This window comes from Paraphaeosphaeria sporulosa (assembly GCF_001642045.1).
Source record: "Paraphaeosphaeria sporulosa strain AP3s5-JAC2a unplaced genomic scaffold CC84scaffold_1, whole genome shotgun sequence".
In the NCBI taxonomy this organism is placed as follows: Eukaryota; Fungi; Ascomycota; class Dothideomycetes; order Pleosporales; family Didymosphaeriaceae; genus Paraphaeosphaeria; species Paraphaeosphaeria sporulosa.
In genome coordinates, this window is record NW_017253360.1 from 5,033,547 (window position 1) to 5,055,289 (window position 21,743).

Below are 21,743 nucleotides of genomic sequence, written 5' to 3' on the forward strand. Positions count from 1 at the left end.
AAGCTACGCGAGGGGTGGAGTGAGGCTTTTTGATACATTCAAGAAAGAATAGTGCTGTGGATCAGTCTAGCCCATCCATTCGCGATGCATAGGGTTCGCAGCCGCACGCATTCGTTGCAAATTCACAAACGCGTGGGAATGGCTGTTACTGAAATACTTCACATGTTCAAGTGTGATTGTAGTCAATCCTACACACGTCTCCTTGCCGTCTACTTCCAACAATATATTACAATCGAATGTACAAGTCCCAGTGTCCCAGTACGCGGCTGTCTTGAGTTTAAATCCGTATGGTCCACCTCAACTTTGAGTCGGGGATAGCGTTGCCGACTTCTCCTCGCCTTCTTTGAGTTTGGGTTTGTTGTTCCACAGGCTGGAGAAGTTCTCTGAGGGCAACAGTTCATTATGCAGCATCTGCGGCGTTCTTCGCTTCTCCCATTTCTTTACGCTTTGCTCCGGACCCTTATTCAGCAGCTCCAGAGCCTGCAGCCTTAACTTCCTCGCATCGACTCTAAGATCGTGAGGAGACTTTAGGCCCTGGGCAGCCCGGTTCTGCAGGATACTAGCATCCCGCTCCTTGCGACCCCACGGCTGCCAGCTCTCCGGGTCCTCTGGCCACACAAACGGCTTCTCCATCTCTACGGTCATGTACTTCTCGTTCTCAGGGCGAAACCAGTGGCGGGGCTGCTTGATCGTGTCGCGCACGGGCAGCTGCTTGACGAGGGAGCGGATGCTGTGGACCTTGACGTTGTAGGCGTGGTAAAGGTAGTCGCGGAGGTCGTACTTGGAGAAGTTGAGCGGAACGCGGAACTTGGCTTGGTAAGGGGAGAGGTTGGGTGTGCGGATCAGGGCGACGGTGAACTTGGGCCTGAGTTTGGATGAGCAATTGCGATAGAAACGAGTGGTAGAGACGTACATGAAGACCTGGTTGCTGCCGAAGGCGACAATCTTCTTGGAAACGGGAGCGAGCGACATCTTGGGCGAGGGCGGGCTATGCGCCCAGGGATTCGACGGAGGAGATTGCTGTCTAGGTCCGGGGGTGAACGTATGCGACGCTCAATTGACTGGTCGGGATGTCTGCACGCCAATGAAGGGTCCGTGGGGCGTGAGATACTTGAACGTTGACGCGATGATGGTTCTCAGAAAATCGGCCGCATGGCTCGTGCACCTCCGCGCATTCAGCTGACTCAGCCCCTTGAGGCTCATCTCGACGCGTTTGACGACCTATGCTCACCATGACAGTTTTAGCCAACAGAGCTTCTTTCTCAATCTGGGATTGATGGCCAGCAGCGAGGACATCGTTCTCCATCCATTCCTGGCAATCACGATGCCACCTAAGGCTCCTGCACAGTCAGCGGAGCTTTGGAGCCTGCATGTGGACAGCAGTAGGAAGATTGAGCGTGACTGAACTCACCATTTCAATTGCCTGGAACTTTTCATTCAAATTTTCAGCTTCCACATATAATTTTTGGGCATTTGACTTCCACCATTGCTTGCTCTTTCCCACCATTTCTACACAGCGTTTCAGTTCTCGTCTCCAGACGACCATGTTGGTTGCAACTGATTCGCTATTGTAGGAAAACCGCAGATAAGAGATATTTCAAATGGATTATAAGGCAGGAACAGTGGCCAATAGGTGGTCTTGATACTGCCCACAGGTTGGACAAGTTCTTCTCGCTTGGCTCTTATAATCCAGCACCATGTGGTCACAAAAGCGCATTAAAAAAGCATTTGGATTACAGTGTCATTGCATGTGCAGTGCTTCAACAAGCGATAATAATCTGCAGTTCCAGACTACGATGCGTGTTCGTATGGACGCTCCTTCTGTGTCTGGTGACAACGGCGGCGCTGGAGGTAGTCGCGCTGCTTCACTCGTGATTTCCGCCAGAAGGACTCTCGGTCTCTGTGACAACATACCAGAACACCACGACTACACTTTTACTTCCTCGTGCACTCTCAGAGCGATTGCCACGCGGCTTCATAACCTTCGTTAATGCTGTCTTTGTAGCCTACGGGCGCACAAGATTACAACACACAGCAGCCGGTATCGTAACTGTCATTGCCATGAGCTTTGCAACGTTAAGCTTACGTACCAGTTTTCGTATTACCGCGGAGGTGTTGTTACACGCCGTGCAAGTGGGCCTTTTGCCGTTCGTCGTTCGCACGTTCAGCCACGTCAGGCCGCTTAAATGAGCAGATGCCCTTATAACGCTACGCCGACAATTCTTTAGGTTGAGCCTACAGTAACCGTCAATGAAAGGTGGAATCTTTTCTAGAGCACCGTCGCACCTTCCTATTTGCGTCAACTTCAACATTGAACAGCTCAAAGCTCTGGTCCCGATTTCGATACTTTGTACAAGCAAACCTGTCAAAGTCAAAGGTCCTTAGTTGTGAATGCATGGCTGGCAATCTTCTGGTTATAATTGACACCCCGCAGGACAATCAAGCATCTAAGCAACATGCGCGCACATGGCGGTATGAGGGGAGCCTATCGCGGCCGCGGTCAGTCGAATGGAAACAACAGTGATAACAGGCGTGCGCCTAATCGTGTCATTCTTGTGCCCGCGGAATACCGGCGCGAAACGAAGAGCTCAGAGCGTATGAGAATCATCACCACCTGGAAGAACGAGACAGGATGCGAAGTTCTGCCCCAACTCTTGTCCGAAGACGGCTCCGGTCGATCAGCGGGAGTCATTGTCAAGTTCGAACTGTTCGGCACGACCGAGAAACTAGACAAGGCTACCCAGAAGATTGAGGAATGGATTCGCTATTCTGTCACAAAGACCTCAGAGACTACTAAATGGGTCAAGCTCCCGGCGCACATCCCAAAAGATTGGTATCACGAACATATGCGGCGGGAGCAAAACGAGAGGAGAAAGAAGTTCTTGAGAGACATGGGAGAGGATGAGGTCATGACCTATAAGAGCTTGGTAAAGAGTGTCGTTTGGGTGATCTTATGAATACTGACCTGTTTGCAGGTCACCGTCGATTGGCCCCAGGATCTCCGCGGTTCAGAATTTACGATGAAAGACGCCTTCGGTGCTGGCCTCGGAAAGCTAGATCCGATTAGGATGGACGACGAAGTATTCATTAAGGGTGGTACGTATTAGTCCCTTCGCCGCCTGAGTACAGGCGCGGCTGGTATTGACAATGGGCAGTGGGATTGAATCAGCTCGAAATACATGGAGCCGACATCAAGAATGCTCGATCAGCCGAACAGCATATCAAGGTCCTCATCGAGAAGGTCAAGCTCACAATCAATAAAAAAATGGTGTTCCCGAAATACTTGATTCTGGACACGCGAGAAGACTCAGGAGAAGGTGTGCTATACGAGAAAGCTGAGACATGGTGGCCAAATCATACAACACATCCCATCGTACCTCGCCTCTTACGTTGTGCTATGACGAGCAGCGAACCTGGCGATTACTGGCAGGACCTTCAGCCTGCGCAGCACAACGAAATACAGAAGGAGATTCAGCGAGCTCTTGACGTTGCCCGATACGAAATGGGCACATATGACCTCTCGATTCGCCTCGGTTGCCTTGCCATGAAACAGCCAGTATCAGACACCGGTACGAAACCTGACCTGGAGAAGTTCTTGACTGGTGTCACAACCAAGAAAAATTTGGACTTCGTAGTCAAGCATTGGTATGTGCCTCTGATCTCTTCCTCAACTCAATTAAGATGTGCGTAGGCTCTACGAGGACAAAGATGGCGAAGAGCTCCTTGCGCGCCTTATTTCTGCCAACCATCTGCTTGCACTTTCCGATGCCGATGGTGCGGAGAATTGGTTTCCAATACTTCGCGGCACCTGGGTCTTTCAGGACCCTAATGCTTCTCAGTTTACCTCATCACCCTACGTCGTTCAAATTCTCTGGATGGTCGACGAGGACGGTTTTTATGAGAAGCGTACAGAGCACACGAAATATTATCGCCTTGAGACAGGACGCACTGCGCCAAAAGAGAACATGGACATAAAACTCGTGGAGCTCGGAGAGTAAGTCACTGAGACTGTGTTGGGCACGGAATGTGAAATCGTACCTATTTGGCAAGACAGTCAAGCAAAAGTGCTCTAGATAAATGTTCCGAAGGCTCTTCCTACGCAGTTTTACCGCGCAAGGGAGCATGCGCTAACGATTGTTGTAGGAGCAAAGGTTGGCAATTCAGTCTCACGTCTATGATCCCGTGCAAGATGGCACTGGTCCCGACCGCCATTCGCCGCTTTGCCGATGGGACTCAGATCAAGCCAAAGGACGACACCGGATGGAAGCAGCCCTTCGTAGACTTCACTGCTGGCCCCTCGCTGAGACTCCTAACCGGCCGCCTGGACAAATTATATACTTTCGACATCAAGAAGACGGGATATAAAGTCAACCTCACTTCAATGTGGTACCCGGGCGCGAAAGTGCCTTGCTGGGGCCTCAACGTCTACCACGGCGACTGGCGATCTCTCCTCGCTACCACAGAGCAATTGCGACAAGGTGAACGTGGTGTATGGGCAAACACTCTAGGCACATTTCTCCCTGACGATGGACTCTTCTGTGAACCGAACGCACCCGAACAACCGTCGAAGGCCGATCACACTGGCAAACCGCTTCCCGGCGACGGTGTTCGACTCCTGACGACGAAGCTCATGGAGCTCTCGCAGGTGATTCACCAGTCCGGCCGGGTGAAGGTACCGGACTACCCGGCAATCGCTCCCTCGCCCCGTGTCTCTACGCTTTCCCAGGAGAGCTTGATCTGAAGTGAACGTGGCAAGAAACCTCAGGGGCTTCTCCTCTCGCATACAAAGTGTTTTAGGCACCACCAAAAACCCTGCCTCTGGTTCTCATACGAAATTCACTGGCTCTGCAACCCGGCAGCTGGCGACAACTTGTTGAAGCCATCCTCGTCAGAACTATCTGCCGAGGATTCTTATAGAGATCAGTAATTTGATGGATGGAGAGACGACATGGGAGCCGGTAGGAGATATTACTACCTAGGGCCTGGTAGTTTGGACTTCCGAGGACTGAAATTCGAAGTTCATGCAATGAAAAGTTGTACATGTTTTTCCTCTACTGTAAATTACTAATTCGCTCGTAGGAACTACCAGTTCTTATCTCATTAATGCCATACCAAGACGGAAAAGGTGTAATGGCAAATTTGCAAGAGAAAATGTCCTAGCATGTAGTTCTATGCATCTATTTAATGTGACTTTGACTCCATAAGTGGGATGACAAATTTTACAGGTACTGTACAAGGTAGTCAATAGACAAAGGTAAGATTAGGCTTCCCCTGCTTGAACATGCGTAGCATATTGACAACAGATAGAAGTACATGTAATAGAACAGTAGCCAAGTCAAACATAGCAGTCCGACTTGACCAAAATCTTACAACTTAGAGCAACCCACACGCAGTCTCGGAACGCCTAGAGCTGCCCCAGAAACCGCTCGACCTCCCCCTTCAACCTACCTCGCTCAACAACCTTCTTGACCCCCAGCCTCCGGCATTGCACCTCCACCTGCCCCGACTTCCACGACTTCCCTAACACCACAACAACCGGATACCCAATCAGATCCGCATCTCTCAGCTTCCACCCGAGACTCTTGCCCGCCCGATCATCGATAACCGCGTCAATCCCCTCCAGCGCATCATATACGCACACGGCATCCGCATCGTCAACCTTGGGCGCCGTAACAACGACGACTTCGAACGGCGCGACGGCACGCGGCCAGTTCAGGCCCGCCGAGTCGGCGAGCTGCGACGCAATGGCGCCGAGCAGCCGCGAGACGCCGATGCCGTGGCAGCCCATGTGGATCGCTTCTTTCTGCGTGGCATGGGGCACGGCGACGAGCGCGGAGAGCGGGGCCGAGTAGCGTGTCCCCAGGTGGAAGGTGTGGGCTACTTCTATGGCTTTTTGCACGGCGAGGTGCCCGGTCGGGCAGCGGGGGCAGGGGTCGCCGGGGCGGGTCAGGGAGATGTCTGCTTCGGCTGAGGCTGGGGCTTCGTTTGTCGTGGGTGTGGTCCTGGCGTCGGCGTCGGGGAGAGATGTGGTTTTCTGGAGGTACGCGAGGGACGGGGAGTACAGTGTTTGCTGGGTTTCGGTGGCGGGGAGGAGCTTCGCGAGGGTGGCGGGTTCGATGCCGGTGTCGAGGTCGGGATAGACGCGCTTCACGGCGTGCAGATTGACGACGGAGGATATGGTATCCCAGGGTGGTTGGGCTTCGGTGGGCATGTCAGACGGTCGAGCAATGACGATACGGACCGCTGTCTTCCGGTCCATGGAGATACCCGTGAAGACGAGCGGTGGCGAAGGTTCTGCTGGTGCGGCGATCGCATCGAGGTCGGTTTGCGGTGTGGGCTTCTCCACGAGCTCTTCGTTCGCGACGTAATTGCAGGAGCTGCAGGACCAGACGTTGTCTTCGCCTTTCGGAGAGACGAAGTGGTACTCGTGGCTGAGCTTGCCGCCCATGTTGCCGGAATCTGCGTCGGCTACTAGATAGGGCAGCTTGAGTTCGTTGAAGAGGTTGGTATAGGCCTGGCGGACTTCGTCGTATGTTTTGAGTGCGGTCTCGTGCGATGAGTCGAACGTGTAGAGGTCCTTCATCATGAATTCTTTTGCCCGGAGGAGGCCTTGTCGCGGTCTCTTCTCGTCTCTGTATTTCCGTCCGGTCTGGTAGAGACGCAGGGGGAGGTCTTTGTACGAGTGTACCATGTTCGCTACGAGAGCTGTGATTTCCTCTTCATGCGTGGGTGCAAGGAGGAATCCAGATTCTCTGCGGTCATTGATGCGGAGGAGCTCTGAGTTGCTGGAGTATCGGCCTGTTTGTTTCCAGAGCTCTTCTGTACTTATGTGCGACAATGAGACTTTGGAGGCACCGATTGAGGACATGTGCTTGTCTATTAGACTTTCGAGCTTATTCTGTACGCGGAGACCTAGAGGTAGTAGATGGAAAACTCCGGAGTGAGCCTGCACGTGATGAGTTTGTGGTAACCAATGGCCAGTCGTAGCTGGCCGGAAAGGCATACCTGTCGGAGAAATCCACCCTTGAGAAGAAGTGCGTGGGAATCATCTGTGCCGATGTGAGTGAAATATTCAATGGATATGATGATGTGCCGACCTTGCTCTCCATCTTGAGGAGATATGCCTCCTGTTGGTGCCCAGAATTTAGACAATCGACCTCTGGAATCTGTCTAGGCAAAGAAGTAAGCAAGATGCGCTACCACACAGATTATCAGAGAGATATCTCACTGTCAAGAATCGAGCATTGTAGTTTGGTCTTGTTGCTAGACTCGCTCGATGCGCGTTCCTCCAGATATGCGCTCTCATTGGCGCGCAGTTTTTGTGGAGTTCAATCGACTGTGCAAAACGGTATTATGCGGAGCATATATTACTGTACAGAAAAAAGAAAGAAGAAGAAAGAATGCACTTCTGTTGGAATTGATGAATCGCAGTTGCTCGCGAGATGAAGGCCGCGGGTGGCCCGAGCGCCAAGTTTCTCGAGTGACGGCCGAAAGATTTCCAGACCAGCATCTCCATCTCCATTGCGCGTCGACCACACATCACGTAGGGCTCCGCCTCCAAGACCAGCAGTCTGTATCCAGAGCTGATAGACCACCAGGATGCCGCCCCGAATACGGCTCCGACCATGCGCTCTGCGTCTCCGCAACGCCGCACCGCTCAACAACCCCCTCTGTGCATCCTATGCCTCGCTCACAACAGCAACTACCCCAGCGCCGGCAATTGACCCAACGCAGGCTGCTGCCCCGATACTCAGATACCCGCCTACGCAACCGCCCTCGCACAAGCCGCCGGAAGTCCGCAAGACGCAGTTGCACCGAACATACCAGTCCGTCCTCAAGTCGTCGCCCTTGATCCTGCTGTTCCAACACAACAACGTCAAAGCGGTAGAATGGATGAGCATACGGAGGGAGCTTGCAATCGCGCTGCGGAAAGTGGACGCTGAGAGAGCGAAGAACGGCCACGAAGGCTTGATCGGAGACCAGATCAAGTTCCAGGTCATAACCACGAGCATCTTCGCCAGTGCACTGCGCGTGGTGGAGTTCTTCAAGCCGGAGGAGAACACGATGGACCATGTGCAGCAACCCACGGACCCACGGTCAGCGACGAGCGCGCAGATCCCGCAGACGACGAACTCGCCAGAAGACGAGGCCTTCAAGCACGGTCTGAGCAGGAGAGCGTGGGAAGTGGCCTCGAACCGCAAGCTCAAGAGCGAGCTTGAGCCGCTTCTCTCAGGGCCCCTGGCTATCCTCACCTTCCCAGATGTATCGCCACAGTACCTCAAAACTGTGCTCTCCATCGTTGCGCCCTCGCCGCCCGATTTCCCTGCGCCCAAGCGCAAAGCAAACCCCTCATACTTTGAGCCCGAAGTGCAGTCCGGACTGCAGAAGCTCATGCTCCTGGGTGCCCGAGTAGAGGGCAAGGTGTTCGACACAGAAGGCACGAAGTGGGTCGGCGGCATTGACGGCGGTATCGACGGACTGAGGGCACAGCTTGTCCACATGCTGCAAGGTGTTGGTGGCCAGCTCACAGGTGCTCTGGAAGGCGCCAGCAGGAGTCTCTACCTGACCGTCGAGGGCAGGAGAATGGACATGGAGGAGAAAGAGAAGGGCGACAAGCCGGCCGAGTAGCGGTTCTGGTTCGAAAATCTTGTATAAGCATTGGGAACGGATTATGTATAGATATTGTACATGTGTCGTAGTAGTACGGATAGAGACACGAGTCTTTGTTGTATGTATAATACATCGCGGTTTGTTGAAGCAGAAGATGCGCCCGAGCTCCCAAGCCGGGGACCCATATCGAGGCATCAACGAGAGACGTATTCCACACGACATCCGTCCATGTCTATAACTTCGGCCGCTCGTTCATCTTCGCAATCTCCTCTCTCAGCACCCTCCTCATCTCGCCCGCCATGCGCACGCCTTCTTCGTCGTCCAGCTCGTCTCTCTGCCCCCGCCCAAACATAGTCCAACTTTTGCTCTTGATCTCCGGTCTTGACTCTGGCCTCGGAATAATGTGGAAGTGCACATGCGGTACCACCTGTGCTGCTCTCGCGCCTGTCCATAGTCAATACAATCCTTACCCTTAATCTGACAACTGTGGGAGATCAAAGTGGAACGCCCAAGTGCCCAACAAGCTCACAAGAGCGCCTGGAAAAGGGAATGTCAAAAACCCACCGTTGTTCTGCACAATGTTCCAATCCGTCACGCCCGCCACCCGGCTCACAACCCGCGACAGCACGGGAAGCCAGAACCCTGTCACGCCCATCAGCTCCGTCCTTCAAATCACATGACCCGCCCTCGTGGTCTACTCACCAATCTCCCTCCCTTCCGTTCCCCCCATATCCCCAACCTTGACCCGATGCCCCCTCGTCGCAACAAGCAAATGTCCCCCAACCATCGGCAAGATGTCCAGAAACGCTACGACATCCTTGCTCGCGAGGACCACGAAGCTCCCTGGGGTAGTCCTCTCTGGGTCCACATCTCCAGACGGCACGCAGGATAGTAAGTCCTCCTGTTTTGAAGACCAGAGGGGTGAAGAGGAGGGGGGATACGCGGCGGCGATGGTGCAGAAGGGGCAGGTGTCTGCTGGGTAGTGCAGGTCCAGCTCGTTCATGGTGGTGCGTGGCAGCGTCCGGGGCTAGCTGTGCATGTCGAGCTCGTCGAGAGACGATGTAATGATAGACGATCGATGTGTAGTAGTTGGGAACGTGTAGCCGTAGCACAGCCCTTGACAGAACGTACAAACAAGTCCGAACAGCGTTTTGTTTTCCGACAAGCAAGCCTGCACGCGCACCTGGTGGACGGGCAGACGAACCGAAGTGCTCGATCGATCGACGGTTGTGAATGCAGCACCGACTAGGCTAGCCGCGCGGGCGCTGCCGAGGTCCACGTCCACGCTCACGTCGAGACCGCGACCGTGTACGTGCCGTGGCATGGCGTGTTGATGCATCGCGTCATCGTCATCGCGACCGAGACGCATCGAGCACCGTATGCTGGCTGCCCCAAGCGCGGCTGCAATCAAGGCAGCACGCGCGAGGAGAACGCGTGGGACGCACGCAGCTGCCTTCATCGATCGTCTAGCTAGGATGCAACTTGTGCATCGGGTATTAGCTGCAGCCTGTGTGACACTGCATCGGAGAGCATTCGAATTTTTGAAGCGTGTTCGTGTTGTTTACCAAGAAGCCGTCATACGTACAATGCAACGCTCAGGTGATATAGAACAGGAAACAACATCAAACGCTCTCGAAGCACGGCTGGCTCACAGACAGACGAGGCTCGCATTGCCTACTCATACACACATCCAGCCAAAGCAATGTGTAACCCTCCCTACCCTCCCATGCCCATGCTACCAAATCCCCCTACGAATGCGTCTCGGAGCCAGCCTCTCTCAGGAATGAAGTTAGGAGATGCTGCGATGAGACTGAGAAAACCCGTATGCGCCATCATGAGAAAGAAACAGACATGAAGACGCCATCGAACTCCACAGTAAAAATTTGGCATCAAAACAAAAGCGACATTCAAACCCTTGAAGCTAACCAATTGCGTCCCTTTTATTAACGCCGATCCGTAAGAGATGGCCAAAATGCAAGCATGGTAGGGAGCGGTGCAACCACAGCACAATGCCGGTTGGTTGTAGTGAAGCTTCCTAGGGCCGAAGAGGTGCGAAGGTATACCGGGTGCTGCAACATGCTGGATCATGCGGGACGACTAGCATGCCCACACGAGCTCAGCGGTGGCTCATGCCTTCGAGGAGCTGTCTTGCAGGGCGTTGCCGTACTGGGCAACATACTTCTTACACCATGAGCGCAGTACAATAGAGGCTATTATTGTCAGTATGAATACATGCATCAAAACATCGCTTGACTTACCCTTCATGAACTTCTTGCTAGCGTACTTCTTAAAGAAGGCCTCGTGGAGAACGGGACCGGACAGGTAGTCGATCATGAGCTCGAGGACGGGCTGGATCTCCTCCTCGGTGTAGCCAGCGTAATACGATAGAGTCGCATCCCATGGGCCGCGGTCAAGTACGAGTCGCGAGAGGTACATGGCGGCGGCGGCGACCTGGCTAGGGGGGTGGGCAATGAAACGGTGGTCCAAGCATCCAATCTCGAGCAAGTACTTGCCAAGAGTACGGGTCTGGATGTCGTAGTTGTCTGCCTTTGATATCCGACGGAGGAAGTTCATCGGGTTGGGATAGCTCAGGTCGTAGTCGAGGGCTGAAAGGACGAAGCGCTCCGCACTCAGGATCTCCTCCTCCGTAAAGCCATCGTCTGCAACATGTCGGAAGTTCTGCACATGTGGCGACAGGACCTCCTCGTACTTGGACGCGATGAACATGGCGGTGACTCCAACGAGCTGGAGACGGTCCAGCTGAACAATCTTGGTAGACAAGAAGCGGTCGATGATGTTGACGGCGAGGAAGAGCGTCTCTGGCAGGAGACGGAAGCGGGTATGGACTTCAAGCAACCAGTCGACGAGAATACCGCGCATCTTCCACTCGAGCTCGTTCTGGTTGTCCATGTAGTCGGGGTTGGCCATGGTGGAGATCTCAAGCTCCTTCAGGTACTCGAAGATCTCACCGACGTACTCCGAGACCATGAGCGGGTCATCGACATCCTCAATATCGAGATCTGGAATCTTTTCTTCCGGCTCAACGACGGGCTCCGGGACAGCAACGGGAACTTCCTTTGTCTTTGGGGCGGCCTTGCTTTCCTCAGTCTTGACATTCGTGGGAGGCTCAATGTTCTCCTCTTCTTCAGGGTCTTCCTTCACAGAGTCGGGCGCGATGTGCTGGCGCTTCTTGGTCGGGCCAGCAATGCCAGAGCCAGGTGCTGGGCGCTTTGAGCCGGAGGAGTTGACGTTCTTCTCTTTAGGAGCGAGTACGGAACGCGCTTGCTTGGTCTGAGAGCTCTTGGTGACCTTGGTCGGGTGTGCTGCTTGTGCCAGTGCGCTCTTGGCCACAGAGGGCTTCTTGTTATCCTTCGCGTCCTTTGCGCCAGCGCCGACGCCCTCGGTCTTGATCGAGTTGGTCCGGTCACCCAGTGCTACACGCTTCCGAGCCTGACCGGCGGGTGCGAGTGCAGATTGGGACTTCTTGGTGGTCAAAGCCTGCGTCTTTTTGGGCACGTCACCAACTGAGTCCATGGCGGCTGACTTTGCACGCGTCAACCGCTGTGTGCCTACGTTCTCATCGTTCTCGTTGGTGACGGCACGCTGCCGGAGGTTACGAGCCTACGTTGCAGCATTAGTAACCCATATTGCAAAGATCAACGGCCCGACGCACCGCGCCGCGACGACGTGGGTTGAACAGACGCGAGCATACGTACTGCTGGAGGCATGGCGAGCAATATTAGATATACTGAGCAAGGCTAGAGTAGAGGCCGGGATATTGTATCTATGTACTAGGGCGTGGAGTGTATACAGGTCTTGTTATGATGCACTGCAAAGTGTCAGCAGCAGCCCAGGAAGAACGCGTAACAGCCAGAGAACGGGCGCAAGTTGGCATAGGGAGAACGTCCGGGACGCGAGTAGGCACGCATTGACGTGGTCGACGGAGTCTGGTGTTGGGTTCGCGGATATGGACGTACCAGACACGCTTTAATGGGATGCGACAGCGATGGTGAAATGACGTGTGGGATGGGAGAATGCCGCGTGAGAATATGGCGCCGGCGACGTCGAAGGGACAAGTCGAAGTCCAGCTCCAATGGTGCTGTGTTGTCGGGCGGAGGGCGGAGAAGTGCTGCACCTGAGGTGTGTTGATGAGGGTAGATGTCGAGGGCGGTTTGTTTTGGTGTGCAGGCTTGAGGGTTAGGTAAGCGGCTATGCGCCAACAACGCGCGAAGAACCCGACGTGAACGAGGCTGGGGTGTGGAGCCAATGAAGAACGCGTATCGTCACTCACCACAGAAAACGGCCACGTCCGACGCGCAGGCACCGAGAGGGCTTGCTGCTGGAGATCCTGGGAGGCAATGGCGCGCTGCAGCTCTCTTGGGGTTCGCAGAGTTGGTTTATAGCAGTGGAGAGCGCGCAAGAGGTAAAGGCGCCAGGCAGGCACGTAGCGCTCGGTCGTTGTTGCCCGGTCGTCGCGCCGTGCGACTGGCAGGGGTGCCTCGAGACTAGCCATTCCGGGACATGCCTGAGAATTTCGGGAGCTTCACCTATCAACCACATACCACCGTACCGCGACCCCATTGCGCCGTCCGTCCTGTCCCGAGGCCATCGAGGCCATCTTCGAACCATGCTGCAGCCCCGGATATGCAGCCTGCAGGCCTCGCGCATTGGCCGGGCGCTACTCCAGCCTGCGCGCAGTTATGCCACTGCCGTCGAACACGCACCGTCGCCCGCCTTTGAGCCCACTGTCCAGGCCGACGGCGGCGTCGTCCAGTCCAGAGAGCCGCGGCGGGACAAATTCATCCCCCTGCGAACCTACAAGCCACGCACGCCCGGTCTGCGACACCTGAAGCGACCCGTCAACGATCATCTGTGGAAGGGGCGGCCGCACATCCAGCTCACGATTGCTCGGAAGGGCCAGCACTTGGGAGGAAGGAACAACACTGGCCGTGTCACCGTGAGACATCGAGGTGGTGGTCACAAGAGGCGTATCCGGATTGTGGACTACAAGCGGTACCTCCCCGGCAAGCACATCGTAGATCGGATTGAATACGACCCGAACCGCAGCGCCCATCTTGCCCTCGTCACCCGTGTAGCGACTGGCGAGAAGACATACATTGTTGCAGCAGATGGAATGCGAGAAGGTGATGAGGTCGAGAGCTACAGAAGCGGCATTCCGAAAGATCTGATCGCTGATATGGGTGGCGTCATCGATCCTGGTATGCTTGCAGCGAAGACGGCAGCCCGAGGCAACTGCCTGCCAATCCACATGGTTCCGCTGGGTTCCCAAGTCTTCAACGTAGGCTCCAAGTCCCAGGGTGGCGGTGTCTTCTGTCGGAGTGCTGGAACATATGCAATTGTCGTTACCAAAGAAGAGGTGGAGAAGTCAAAGGGCGTGGAAATCAAGAGCGTCACCGTTCGCTTGCAGAGTGGCGAGCTGCGAAAAATCAGCCCGGACGCCTGCTGCACTATCGGAGTAGCGAGCAACCCACAGAACCACTTCAGGTCTTTGGGTAAAGCTGGTCGATCACGATGGCTAGGAAGGAGACCAGAAGTTCGTGGTTTGGCTATGAACGCCGGTGAGTGAAGGGAGTGAGACACCGTGAAGTCTCACGTCGCTAATAATCTGCAGCTGATCATCCTCACGGTGGTGGTCGTGGTAAATCGAAGGGTAACGTCCATCCCGTCAGTCCGTGGGGCACACCGGTAAGTCTACGCTATGTTGCGACAAATGTTCGTCACTCACTCGTACACAGGCAAAAGGTGGTTTCAAGACGAGGCACAAGAGAAATAAGCACACGTTCCTTGTTCAAGACCGGCCACGAAACCAAGGCAAGCGTAGACCTAGGTAGAGAAGGGTTGTCTCCTGTATCATATCACCTGTTGTCCATCTGTACCATAACAATTCATGCGGCCACGAGCTTAGCTATAGGATTCTCCACCGTACATCATCTTTGTCCCATCATCTTTGTCCCATCATCTTGCCATGTCAAAAGGACAGAGATGCGTTAGTTGATACTCCACAGCTCAGCTCAGGGTGATAAATCGCATATCTCAGCGAAGAGTAGTGAGTCACATAGCTCAGTAAAGAGTGATAGCCTATATAACTCAGTGAATGTGATAGCATATAGCTTAGTGAAGGTGACAGCACATAGCCTAGTGAAGATGATATCATATAGCCTACTGAAGGTGATATCATATAGCTTAGTGAAAGTGATAGTCCACACAGCTCAATGAAGGGTGATAGCTCAATCTTCCCCCTGTTAGGCCTTACTAAGAATTACCCACCCCTAGGCGTTGAGCAGGGACGATTGTACATACGGTTCGTAGGCTTACCTCCACCAGCTTCGTAGCTAACCCCAGACTGCGGCGTAGGCTGAGTAGGACAGGGATTCTAGGTCCTGAATTTAGCGGACATGTTTAAAGCCAACACGGGCCCGCCCCGCAACCACCCATGAACAAGGGCAGTCTTGAACCTCAAACTCTAGACTCTCGCAGAGGTGTGGGCGACCGAAGTGCGCAAAGATGCTTGCTACTTTCAAAAGTTGGAGTAGTACCCGAGCTGCTGTGCGACGGGCGCGCCTACTAGCATGTGGCCCAGGATCGGCGCGTCCGAGATTATTCGTCCTAGGCAGCCAACGATGGGAAATGCGCGTATACTACGATGCCTGGGTATGCAGGGCGTTTTCTCAGCTCTCAAGCCCTACATATGTCCAAGACGTCAGCACGCGTCCTCGTATTTTCCGTGCTAACCTTGATGTTCCTACTTCGATGCTACGCCCCCTTTGTGCTGTACCAACTCACCGCATCATCTGCGGTTCAAGCCATGCCTAAACTCGCACATCGGGTGACATTCCACCCCGACGCTTAGATCTTAGCTAACCGTCCGCGACTGTCTTTCAAACCAGAAAGCCTGCCCAGTACAGACTGCTCAGCAACGCCCATCGCCTCCCATTCGCCGCAGCCCGCGGAGACCAAACCTCCCCGCCCCCAACCGCTGCTGACGCGGGCCACCTGCATCTTCCAAAGGAGCTGCGATACACACAAGAAAACGGGCGCCGCCAAACGTTCGATCATGCCCTCAGCGGACTCAGAATCGCCGGACGAGAGCTTTTTCAACGACCTGTCGCAGCAGGGACCAGATTCGAACGAGAACAACGCGACCACAGATGCGCCGGGGGGCCGCAAGGACGATGCGGCAAGCAAACAGAAGCGCATAGCCTGCGTGCTATGTCGCAAAAGGAAGCTACGATGCGACGGGACCAGACCGACATGCGGAACCTGCAAACGTCTGTCGCACGCCTGCACATATGATGAGGTGCGCAAGAAGAGTGGGCCGAAGCGGGGATACGTGAAGCTCTTGGAGGCCCGCCTACGTACGTGTAGAAACGGTGATACTCTCCGCGACATGGCTGACAGGCTGGCATCTAGAGCAGGTCGAAACTCTTCTCAAGAGTCAGGAATCCACCGAACAGACCAGAGAACCCGCGCGCCCGGACGCGACTACCGCATATGTCGCGAGTACGGTACAGCAGCCGCTGCCCAACTCGAACGAATTCTTAGGAGCCTCAGATGCAAGGCTCAGCATATCGCCTGGGCCCGATGCCTTTTCGAACAACGCAACGTCGCCAGAGGGCGAGTTTCAGTGGGAAATGATTGGCTTGGGCTTGGATGAGCCGCTTCCACCTCAAGATGTACAAGATGAGCTGTAAGTTGGAAGCAATTCCAGAAGGCCCGGGACTGACAATCTTAGCTACCAAATATACTTTACGAAGATTCAACCATCGTTGCCCATCATTCACAGACCGCGCTTTATGGCTGCTATGAACCTGGCGCCTCACATGCGACCGCCAGTCTGCTTACGATACGCTATGTGGACGCACGCGGCTTCTGTGGCCGACAAATACGATGCACTGCAGGAGCACTTCTACCAGCGGGCAAGGAAGTACGCTCAATCAGACGAGATGAAAGGCCATGGCGAGGGGACCATAACGCTGGCACATTGTCAGGCATGGGCCTTGATATCGACATACGAATTCAAACAGATGTATTTTCCACGAGCTTGGATGTCGTCGGGTCGAGCGACGCGCTTGGCACAAATGATGCAGCTACATCGTCTGGATGGCGTCGGACTGGACGTGAAGCAATGCCTCCCACCTCCGAAGGATTGGACAGAGCGAGAGGAAAGGAGACGAACATTCTGGATGGCGTTTAATATTGATCGCTATGCTAGCATAGGAACTGGTTGGCCGATGACCTTTGATCAACGCGACGTAAGTTGCCTTTACACACACACATTGCGTCGGTCACTGACCCGGAGACAGATTCTCACCAATTTGCCTGCCAGCGACGATGCTTTTGAAAAGAGCAAACCGATGGCCACTGGCTCTCTGGAGCAAGCATTAGCAGCCAATGGAGCTAGCAATTTACAGTCATTCGGCGGTGTAGTACTGACGGCAGCCCTCTTCGGTCAGAACTTGCTCCACCTACATCGGCCTGGGCCTGATGACAATGATGACGACCTGAACGGTGGATTTTGGACACGACACAGGTCCATTGAAGGGATGCTGCTCCAGACCTCGCTCGGCCTTCCCGACCACTTACGATTACCTAGCGGATCAGCGGATCCGAACACGGTCTTTATGCACATGTGCATTCACACATCGACAATTTGCCTCCACCAAGCCGCGATATTCAAGGCGGATAAGTATCGTCTACCGACCAATGTCAGCAATGAAAGCAAGATTCGATGTGTCACTGCTGCCGCTGAAATTGCTTCCATCATGCGAATGATTAGCCACTTGGATTTGGCCGCCGTATGTGAAACACGATTTCTGCTAGGCAAATGCTAATATGAAGTAGATGAACCCTTTCATATCATTTTGTGTGTATGTTGCGGCTCGAGTGTTCGTACAGTATCTTAAGACCCGCCCCAAAGACCAGCAGATGCATGCTTCTCTGCAATTCCTCCTCACAGCTATGCAAGCGCTTCGACGAAAGAACCCCCTCACGGAATCGTTTCTTGTTCAACTTGACCTTGACCTTGAGAGTGCCGGTGTTCTTGGTCTGGGGCAGAAGCCATATCGACCACCACAGACAGGTGGCACAGTAAGTGAAACCATGCAGCCTCCCAACATAGAAAAGACGTACCCTTTCCAGGAGCATCACATAGAGTAAGTCAAACCCTAACACTTTCCAGGACGGCGTGATTCCAGTGAATTCTGACCCGGTCGGCTGTAGTCCTCTATTCGAAATTCGTGATACGCAGAATCCCAGCCATAGCATCAACCAATATGGAAACGGAGGTCCTCCTAGACCAGATCTGAACCCAGGTGTTGCGGGACAGCCTTTCCATCTCTCTAGCGTGTCATCCATTGCCGCAGATTCGCAAAACACGCGATTCGTGCCAATGTCGAGAGACAGTTACGGTCTTCCAATGGACAACACAGTCACACTCGACAACTCCGACATGGAAATCACGCCCGATAGCAACGCCGAGCAGGCCAGCCCTGCAACAACAACTTCAAACCCTCGGTCACAGTCTCTCTCACATTCTGGCGGCGGCGGTGGCGGCTCCCATTCGTCATATTCCCCTGTGCAAAACACCGATCAAATCCCCTACCGCCCTTCACCACGAATGACGAACCGAATACCTAATCAACCAAACCAAGCCACCTCTACACTGAACAATATCTTCTATTCCACGAGCAACGACATGATGAACGCGAACTTCGCTTATGGCACTACAACTGGCGGGATACCTTCCGTAGGCGGAGACGTTGATTTCAACATGGGTATTCTGGGCAACGACTGGGATATGGGACATTTGAGCGGGGGCGCGACAGGCACAGGCATGACTCCCATGTCCGAAGGCGCCTGGAACGATTTGTTGCAACATATGAACATGGGCTGGGATTCTGTAGGACCCCCGCATACCGATTTTGGCGCTCAGAAGGAGTAGTGCCTCAATTATGCTGAGGCACCTCACGGCACTTGGATGCACAGGCGGATGAGTTACCGCGGCTCTTTTATGGGTCTGGAAGAAGAGTTTATGGGATAGATCGGAGAACATGGAACAGGAAATACCCACTGTCGCTTTGCTACGCGAGAGCCCTGCATTTGGGATGCACAGGGAGTGCTAGCTCCTGGATTGGCAATGTAACTCAAACTGGCTGAGTTGTTGCATCAATTTGATCGAGGGCGTAATATGGCGCGTACATACACTCCACTTGTAGTATACTATGGATGCTGATGTCTTGCTTTACTGGTGACAATGTCAATGTTAGTTGGAAGAGGTTGATATTAGCCTCGGGGTCGTATATCGTAGGAGAATTTCTCCATGCTGGCGCGGCCCGTCTTCGCACTTGGTATAAGAGGTGATTTGCTTTGGTGCCTTGTTTGGTCGAGACGCGCCAAGCATACAGATGTCAAGGGTTGGCTCAACCATCCGAGAGTTTAGACCCCACTCAGGAATTTATGTGAGGCACGACGACTTAGACCGAGCTTACGTTTGCATTTAGGCAAGAGCCATGCTGAGCTCGTGCCTTCTTTGTTCGGTACATTGACCTGGAGTTCATGGTGTCGCTACTTCTCAGCTGCTATTTTGACATGGTCATGGGGAAAACAGGCGACCCATGAGGCTACATAGCTAGTCGCTGACTATGGCGTTCGGTCGAGAGTTTGGATACTGTGTCGCCACATTATAGGCGATACAACGTCTGATAGCATTCAGACTTCCGTCTGAAACATGGATCGACATTCGGTGCACAAGGTGCCCAGGACCAACGCCTCTATCATGTTACCATAGGTACAGCCTTTATCGAGAAGTGAGCATTGGAGCAGCTGACCCTAAGAGATGATCGAGAAGGTAGAAATCCGGGGCAAGTCAAACCATTTCTCGAAAATTTCTTGATGAAAATCATGCAGATAAAATCTCCTTTGTAGAAACAACTGCCTCGGGTAGGAGTATCTAGACATAGCATTTGGCGCTAAGTGTGGTTGTAACTGTTCATAGGAAGTGAACGAGGCGGCTCTTTCAGCTCCACTTCATCAAGTCTTCTTCTATTGATGAAATTACGATAATCTCTAGTACGGAGTGACAGAACCGCCAGGCGTTGGTAGCTTTCGTGTTGTGGATGATGCAGGCATGTGAGACGGTGGCCCGTGCGTGACATGTGAAAGACGTCCTCACATCATGGCTCCAAGAGGCAATCCTCCGCAACCACAACAAATCATGCGGCCAGCGCTGATTACGGCCACGGGCAAGCATGTCGTCAAAGCCGGGGCGGGCTAACCTATCCGCCATGGTAGGCACCGTATGGGCCTGTCTCCTCGACGTGTTCCTGTTCTGGCAGCTGGTACGTCTGTCTCTGCGCGCCGCCTCCCTCTGGCGATGCTAATACCGGCGCTCAAGAAACTCTCGTCATGGTGGTCCCAGAAGAATCCGCGCGACGTCCTCTTTGAAGCGCTCGCCGCCTCGAATCTCTACGAGGAGTACGAGGCCGCAGCGTTCCAGCTCGACGAGGTCCTCGGCTACGACCTCTGGCGCCAGAATCCGACCTCCAAGTACTACGACTACCGCCTTATATACCAGCGGCTGCAGGCCATCATCACCGCTCGCGAGGATGATGATATCCTGGGGCTTGTGTCGCTGCTGCGCAGCGGCCTGGTGCGGAATCTGGGAAATATAACGGCCTCGCGGCTGTTCAACAGAGCATATGCGGGCACGAAGCTGCTGATCGAGGACTACATCACGCAAGTCGCGCTCGCAGTGGACTATGTTACGAGCTATCCGGTGACCGCAGACTCTGGCCTCACGACCCAGAATAAGCTGGATGTACTGCACGACACGCGCCAGGCTTTCGGACGCTCAGTCCTGGTGCTCCAGGGCGGCGCCATCTTCGGTCTCTGCCACCTGGGCGTTGTGAAAGCACTCCATCTGCGGGGCCTCCTACCTCGTATCGTCTCTGGGACTGCAACCGGCGCGTTGATCGCAGCCCTCGTCGGCGTCCACACCGAGGATGAGCTGCTCGACTTTCTCAAAGGTGAGAGCATCGATCTCTCAGCCTTCACCAAGAAAGTCGAGGCATCGAGCCAGAGTACCTGGTACCAGACCCTCATGCGGCGCATCCGGCGCTTTATCCGTGACGGCTACTTCCTCGACGTCACCGTCCTAGAGCAAGTCGTCCGCGCCAACGTCTCCGACCTCACCTTCGAAGAAGCCTACCTCAAGACCAAGCGCGTCCTCAATATCACCGTCTCTACCACAGGCGGCGGCGGCGTCCCCGATCTCCTGAACTACCTTACGGCGCCCAACGTGCTCATCTGGTCCGCAGCCCTCGCCTCCAATGCCTCCTCCTCTCCCCTCTACAAGCACGTCACGCTCCTCAGCAAAGACGACGCCGGCACCATCGCGCCCTGGTCGCCCAGCCTCGCCACGCAGTTCCGCCCCTGGACCCACGCCGCCTACGCCACCAACGCCCGCGAGTCCCCCCTCCACCGCATCGCAGAGCTCTTCAACGTAAACCACTTCATCGTCTCCCAGGCCCGGCCCTATCTCGCCCCCTTCCTGCGCTCGGACCTGCACCACCCGAACCCCCGCCAGGATGGGAGGCGCTACCAGCTCAGCATGCCCGTCCTGCGCCTCGTCGTCATGGAGATCCAGCACCGCCTCGCCCAGCTCAACGAGCTCGGCGTCCTACCACACAGCATACGCCGCTTCCTGCTCGACGAGAATATTCCCGGCCCCAGTCTGACGCTGGTCCCGGAGCTCACGCCGGGCGACTTTTTCAGGCTGCTGGAGAACCCGACGAAGGAGGCATTGGACTATTGGATACGGAGGGGTGAAAAGAGCGTGTGGCCTGCGGTCGGCGCGCTCAAGGTGCGTTGTGCGGTCGAGGTCGAGCTCGACAGGGGGTACCAGCTTGTGCGGCGGCGGCGGAAGACGGGGCGGCAGGGCGAGTGGAACAGTCCCACCGAGGGCGGGTCTAGTGTGCTGGTGGGCGGGGAGAGATTGAGGAAGAGCGGGAGTAGGGGGGAGGTGGTTGAGAGTGAGAGGAGGAGGAGGAGGGCGGCCAGTTTCGGGGAGGAGTTGGGGAGGTGAAGAGAGAGACGTTGGCTGGATACCTATGCCG

The 21,743-nt window shown here is 54.6% G+C and overlaps 10 protein-coding genes across 10 annotated transcripts; 6 read left to right on the top strand and 4 right to left on the bottom strand.

Annotated features, from left to right (window-relative positions):
• Positions 1–66: 66 nt before the first annotated feature.
• Positions 67–1,124, bottom strand: CC84DRAFT_1255176 (uncharacterized protein). The gene is made up of 2 exons (XM_018184512.1): positions 914–1,124; positions 67–865 (listed from the first exon to the last, which is right to left on the bottom strand). Exons 1-2 carry the CDS (start codon positions 970–972, stop codon positions 298–300), a joined length of 627 nt encoding a protein of 208 aa, XP_018043411.1. The 5' UTR covers positions 973–1,124; the 3' UTR covers positions 67–297.
• A 1,348-nt stretch (positions 1,125–2,472) lies between these two features.
• Positions 2,473–4,741, top strand: CC84DRAFT_1227927 (uncharacterized protein; the record flags this gene model as incomplete). The annotated part of the gene is made up of 5 exons (XM_018183625.1): positions 2,473–2,906; positions 2,976–3,096; positions 3,156–3,645; positions 3,692–3,994; positions 4,144–4,741. Coding segments are annotated over 5 exons (1,946 nt in total), but the record flags the coding sequence as incomplete, so codon positions are not given.
• Positions 4,742–5,404: 663 nt separating this feature from the next.
• CC84DRAFT_1136322 (prolyl-tRNA synthetase) lies at positions 5,405–7,405 on the bottom strand (the record flags this gene model as incomplete). The annotated part of the gene is made up of 5 exons (XM_018176093.1): positions 7,229–7,405; positions 7,098–7,170; positions 7,006–7,049; positions 6,054–6,946; positions 5,405–6,002 (listed from the first exon to the last, which is right to left on the bottom strand). Exons 1-5 carry the CDS (start codon positions 7,304–7,306, stop codon positions 5,405–5,407), a joined length of 1,686 nt encoding a protein of 561 aa, XP_018043413.1. The 5' UTR covers positions 7,307–7,405.
• Positions 7,406–7,510: 105 nt separating this feature from the next.
• Positions 7,511–8,785, top strand: CC84DRAFT_1160291 (uncharacterized protein). The gene is made up of 2 exons (XM_018177464.1): positions 7,511–7,543; positions 7,599–8,785. Exon 2 carries the CDS (start codon positions 7,600–7,602, stop codon positions 8,626–8,628), a length of 1,029 nt encoding a protein of 342 aa, XP_018043414.1. The 5' UTR covers positions 7,511–7,543; position 7,599; the 3' UTR covers positions 8,629–8,785.
• On the bottom strand, positions 8,736–9,736 carry CC84DRAFT_178746 (HIT-like protein). Its single transcript, XM_018185466.1, has 3 exons — positions 9,313–9,736; positions 9,175–9,252; positions 8,736–9,054 (listed from the first exon to the last, which is right to left on the bottom strand). The coding sequence occupies exons 1-3, from the start codon at positions 9,611–9,613 to the stop codon at positions 8,843–8,845; spliced, it is 591 nt and encodes a 196-aa protein (XP_018043415.1). The 5' UTR covers positions 9,614–9,736; the 3' UTR covers positions 8,736–8,842.
• An 831-nt stretch (positions 9,737–10,567) lies between these two features.
• CC84DRAFT_178849 (A/B/D/E cyclin) lies at positions 10,568–12,594 on the bottom strand. The gene is made up of 4 exons (XM_018185468.1): positions 12,588–12,594; positions 12,327–12,439; positions 10,869–12,231; positions 10,568–10,820 (listed from the first exon to the last, which is right to left on the bottom strand). The coding sequence occupies exons 2-4, from the start codon at positions 12,336–12,338 to the stop codon at positions 10,738–10,740; spliced, it is 1,458 nt and encodes a 485-aa protein (XP_018043416.1). The 5' UTR covers positions 12,339–12,439; positions 12,588–12,594; the 3' UTR covers positions 10,568–10,737.
• A 604-nt stretch (positions 12,595–13,198) lies between these two features.
• Positions 13,199–14,641, top strand: CC84DRAFT_1255182 (ribosomal protein L2). The gene is made up of 3 exons (XM_018184513.1): positions 13,199–14,189; positions 14,243–14,316; positions 14,367–14,641. Exons 1-3 carry the CDS (start codon positions 13,238–13,240, stop codon positions 14,460–14,462), a joined length of 1,122 nt encoding a protein of 373 aa, XP_018043417.1. The 5' UTR covers positions 13,199–13,237; the 3' UTR covers positions 14,463–14,641.
• A 1,044-nt stretch (positions 14,642–15,685) lies between these two features.
• Positions 15,686–17,787, top strand: CC84DRAFT_1077212 (uncharacterized protein; the record flags this gene model as incomplete). Its single annotated transcript, XM_018173742.1, has 5 exons — positions 15,686–15,986; positions 16,042–16,318; positions 16,364–16,883; positions 16,935–17,426; positions 17,473–17,787. The coding sequence occupies 5 exons, from the start codon at positions 15,686–15,688 to the stop codon at positions 17,785–17,787; spliced, it is 1,905 nt and encodes a 634-aa protein (XP_018043418.1).
• On the top strand, positions 17,591–18,899 carry CC84DRAFT_1160294 (uncharacterized protein). Its single transcript, XM_018177465.1, has 2 exons — positions 17,591–17,783; positions 17,851–18,899. Exon 2 carries the CDS (start codon positions 18,020–18,022, stop codon positions 18,569–18,571), a length of 552 nt encoding a protein of 183 aa, XP_018043419.1. The 5' UTR covers positions 17,591–17,783; positions 17,851–18,019; the 3' UTR covers positions 18,572–18,899.
• Positions 18,900–19,913: 1,014 nt separating this feature from the next.
• Positions 19,914–21,712, top strand: CC84DRAFT_1212515 (uncharacterized protein; the record flags this gene model as incomplete). The annotated part of the gene is made up of 2 exons (XM_018182459.1): positions 19,914–19,967; positions 20,024–21,712. The coding sequence occupies 2 exons, from the start codon at positions 19,914–19,916 to the stop codon at positions 21,710–21,712; spliced, it is 1,743 nt and encodes a 580-aa protein (XP_018043420.1).
• Positions 21,713–21,743: the final 31 nt, after the last annotated feature.

Bases quoted from the DNA above. Each gene is read 5' to 3' on its own strand.
- CC84DRAFT_1255176 (XM_018184512.1), bottom strand. From the start codon at position 972: ATGTCGCTCGCTCCCGTTTCCAAGAAGATTGTCGCCTTCGGCAGCAAC. The intron at 866-913 runs GTACGTCTCTAC...ATCCAAACTCAG, and splicing joins GGCAGCAACCAGGTCTTCAT to GCCCAAGTTCACCGTCGCCC.
- CC84DRAFT_1160291 (XM_018177464.1), top strand. From the start codon at position 7,600: ATGCCGCCCCGAATACGGCTCCGACCATGCGCTCTGCGTCTCCGCAAC.
- CC84DRAFT_178746 (XM_018185466.1), bottom strand. From the start codon at position 9,613: ATGAACGAGCTGGACCTGCACTACCCAGCAGACACCTGCCCCTTCTGC. The intron at 9,253-9,312 runs GTGAGTAGACCA...TGGGCGTGACAG, and splicing joins AACGGAAGGGAGGGAGATTG to GGTTCTGGCTTCCCGTGCTG. The intron at 9,055-9,174 runs GTGGGTTTTTGA...GACTATGGACAG, and splicing joins GAACATTGTGCAGAACAACG to GCGCGAGAGCAGCACAGGTG.
- CC84DRAFT_178849 (XM_018185468.1), bottom strand. The intron at 10,821-10,868 runs GTAAGTCAAGCG...TGACAATAATAG, and splicing joins TAGCAAGAAGTTCATGAAGG to CCTCTATTGTACTGCGCTCA.
- CC84DRAFT_1255182 (XM_018184513.1), top strand. From the start codon at position 13,238: ATGCTGCAGCCCCGGATATGCAGCCTGCAGGCCTCGCGCATTGGCCGG. The intron at 14,190-14,242 runs GTGAGTGAAGGG...AATAATCTGCAG, and splicing joins TGGTTTGGCTATGAACGCCG to CTGATCATCCTCACGGTGGT. The intron at 14,317-14,366 runs GTAAGTCTACGC...ACTCGTACACAG, and splicing joins TCAGTCCGTGGGGCACACCG to GCAAAAGGTGGTTTCAAGAC.
- CC84DRAFT_1160294 (XM_018177465.1), top strand. From the start codon at position 18,020: ATGTCGAGAGACAGTTACGGTCTTCCAATGGACAACACAGTCACACTC.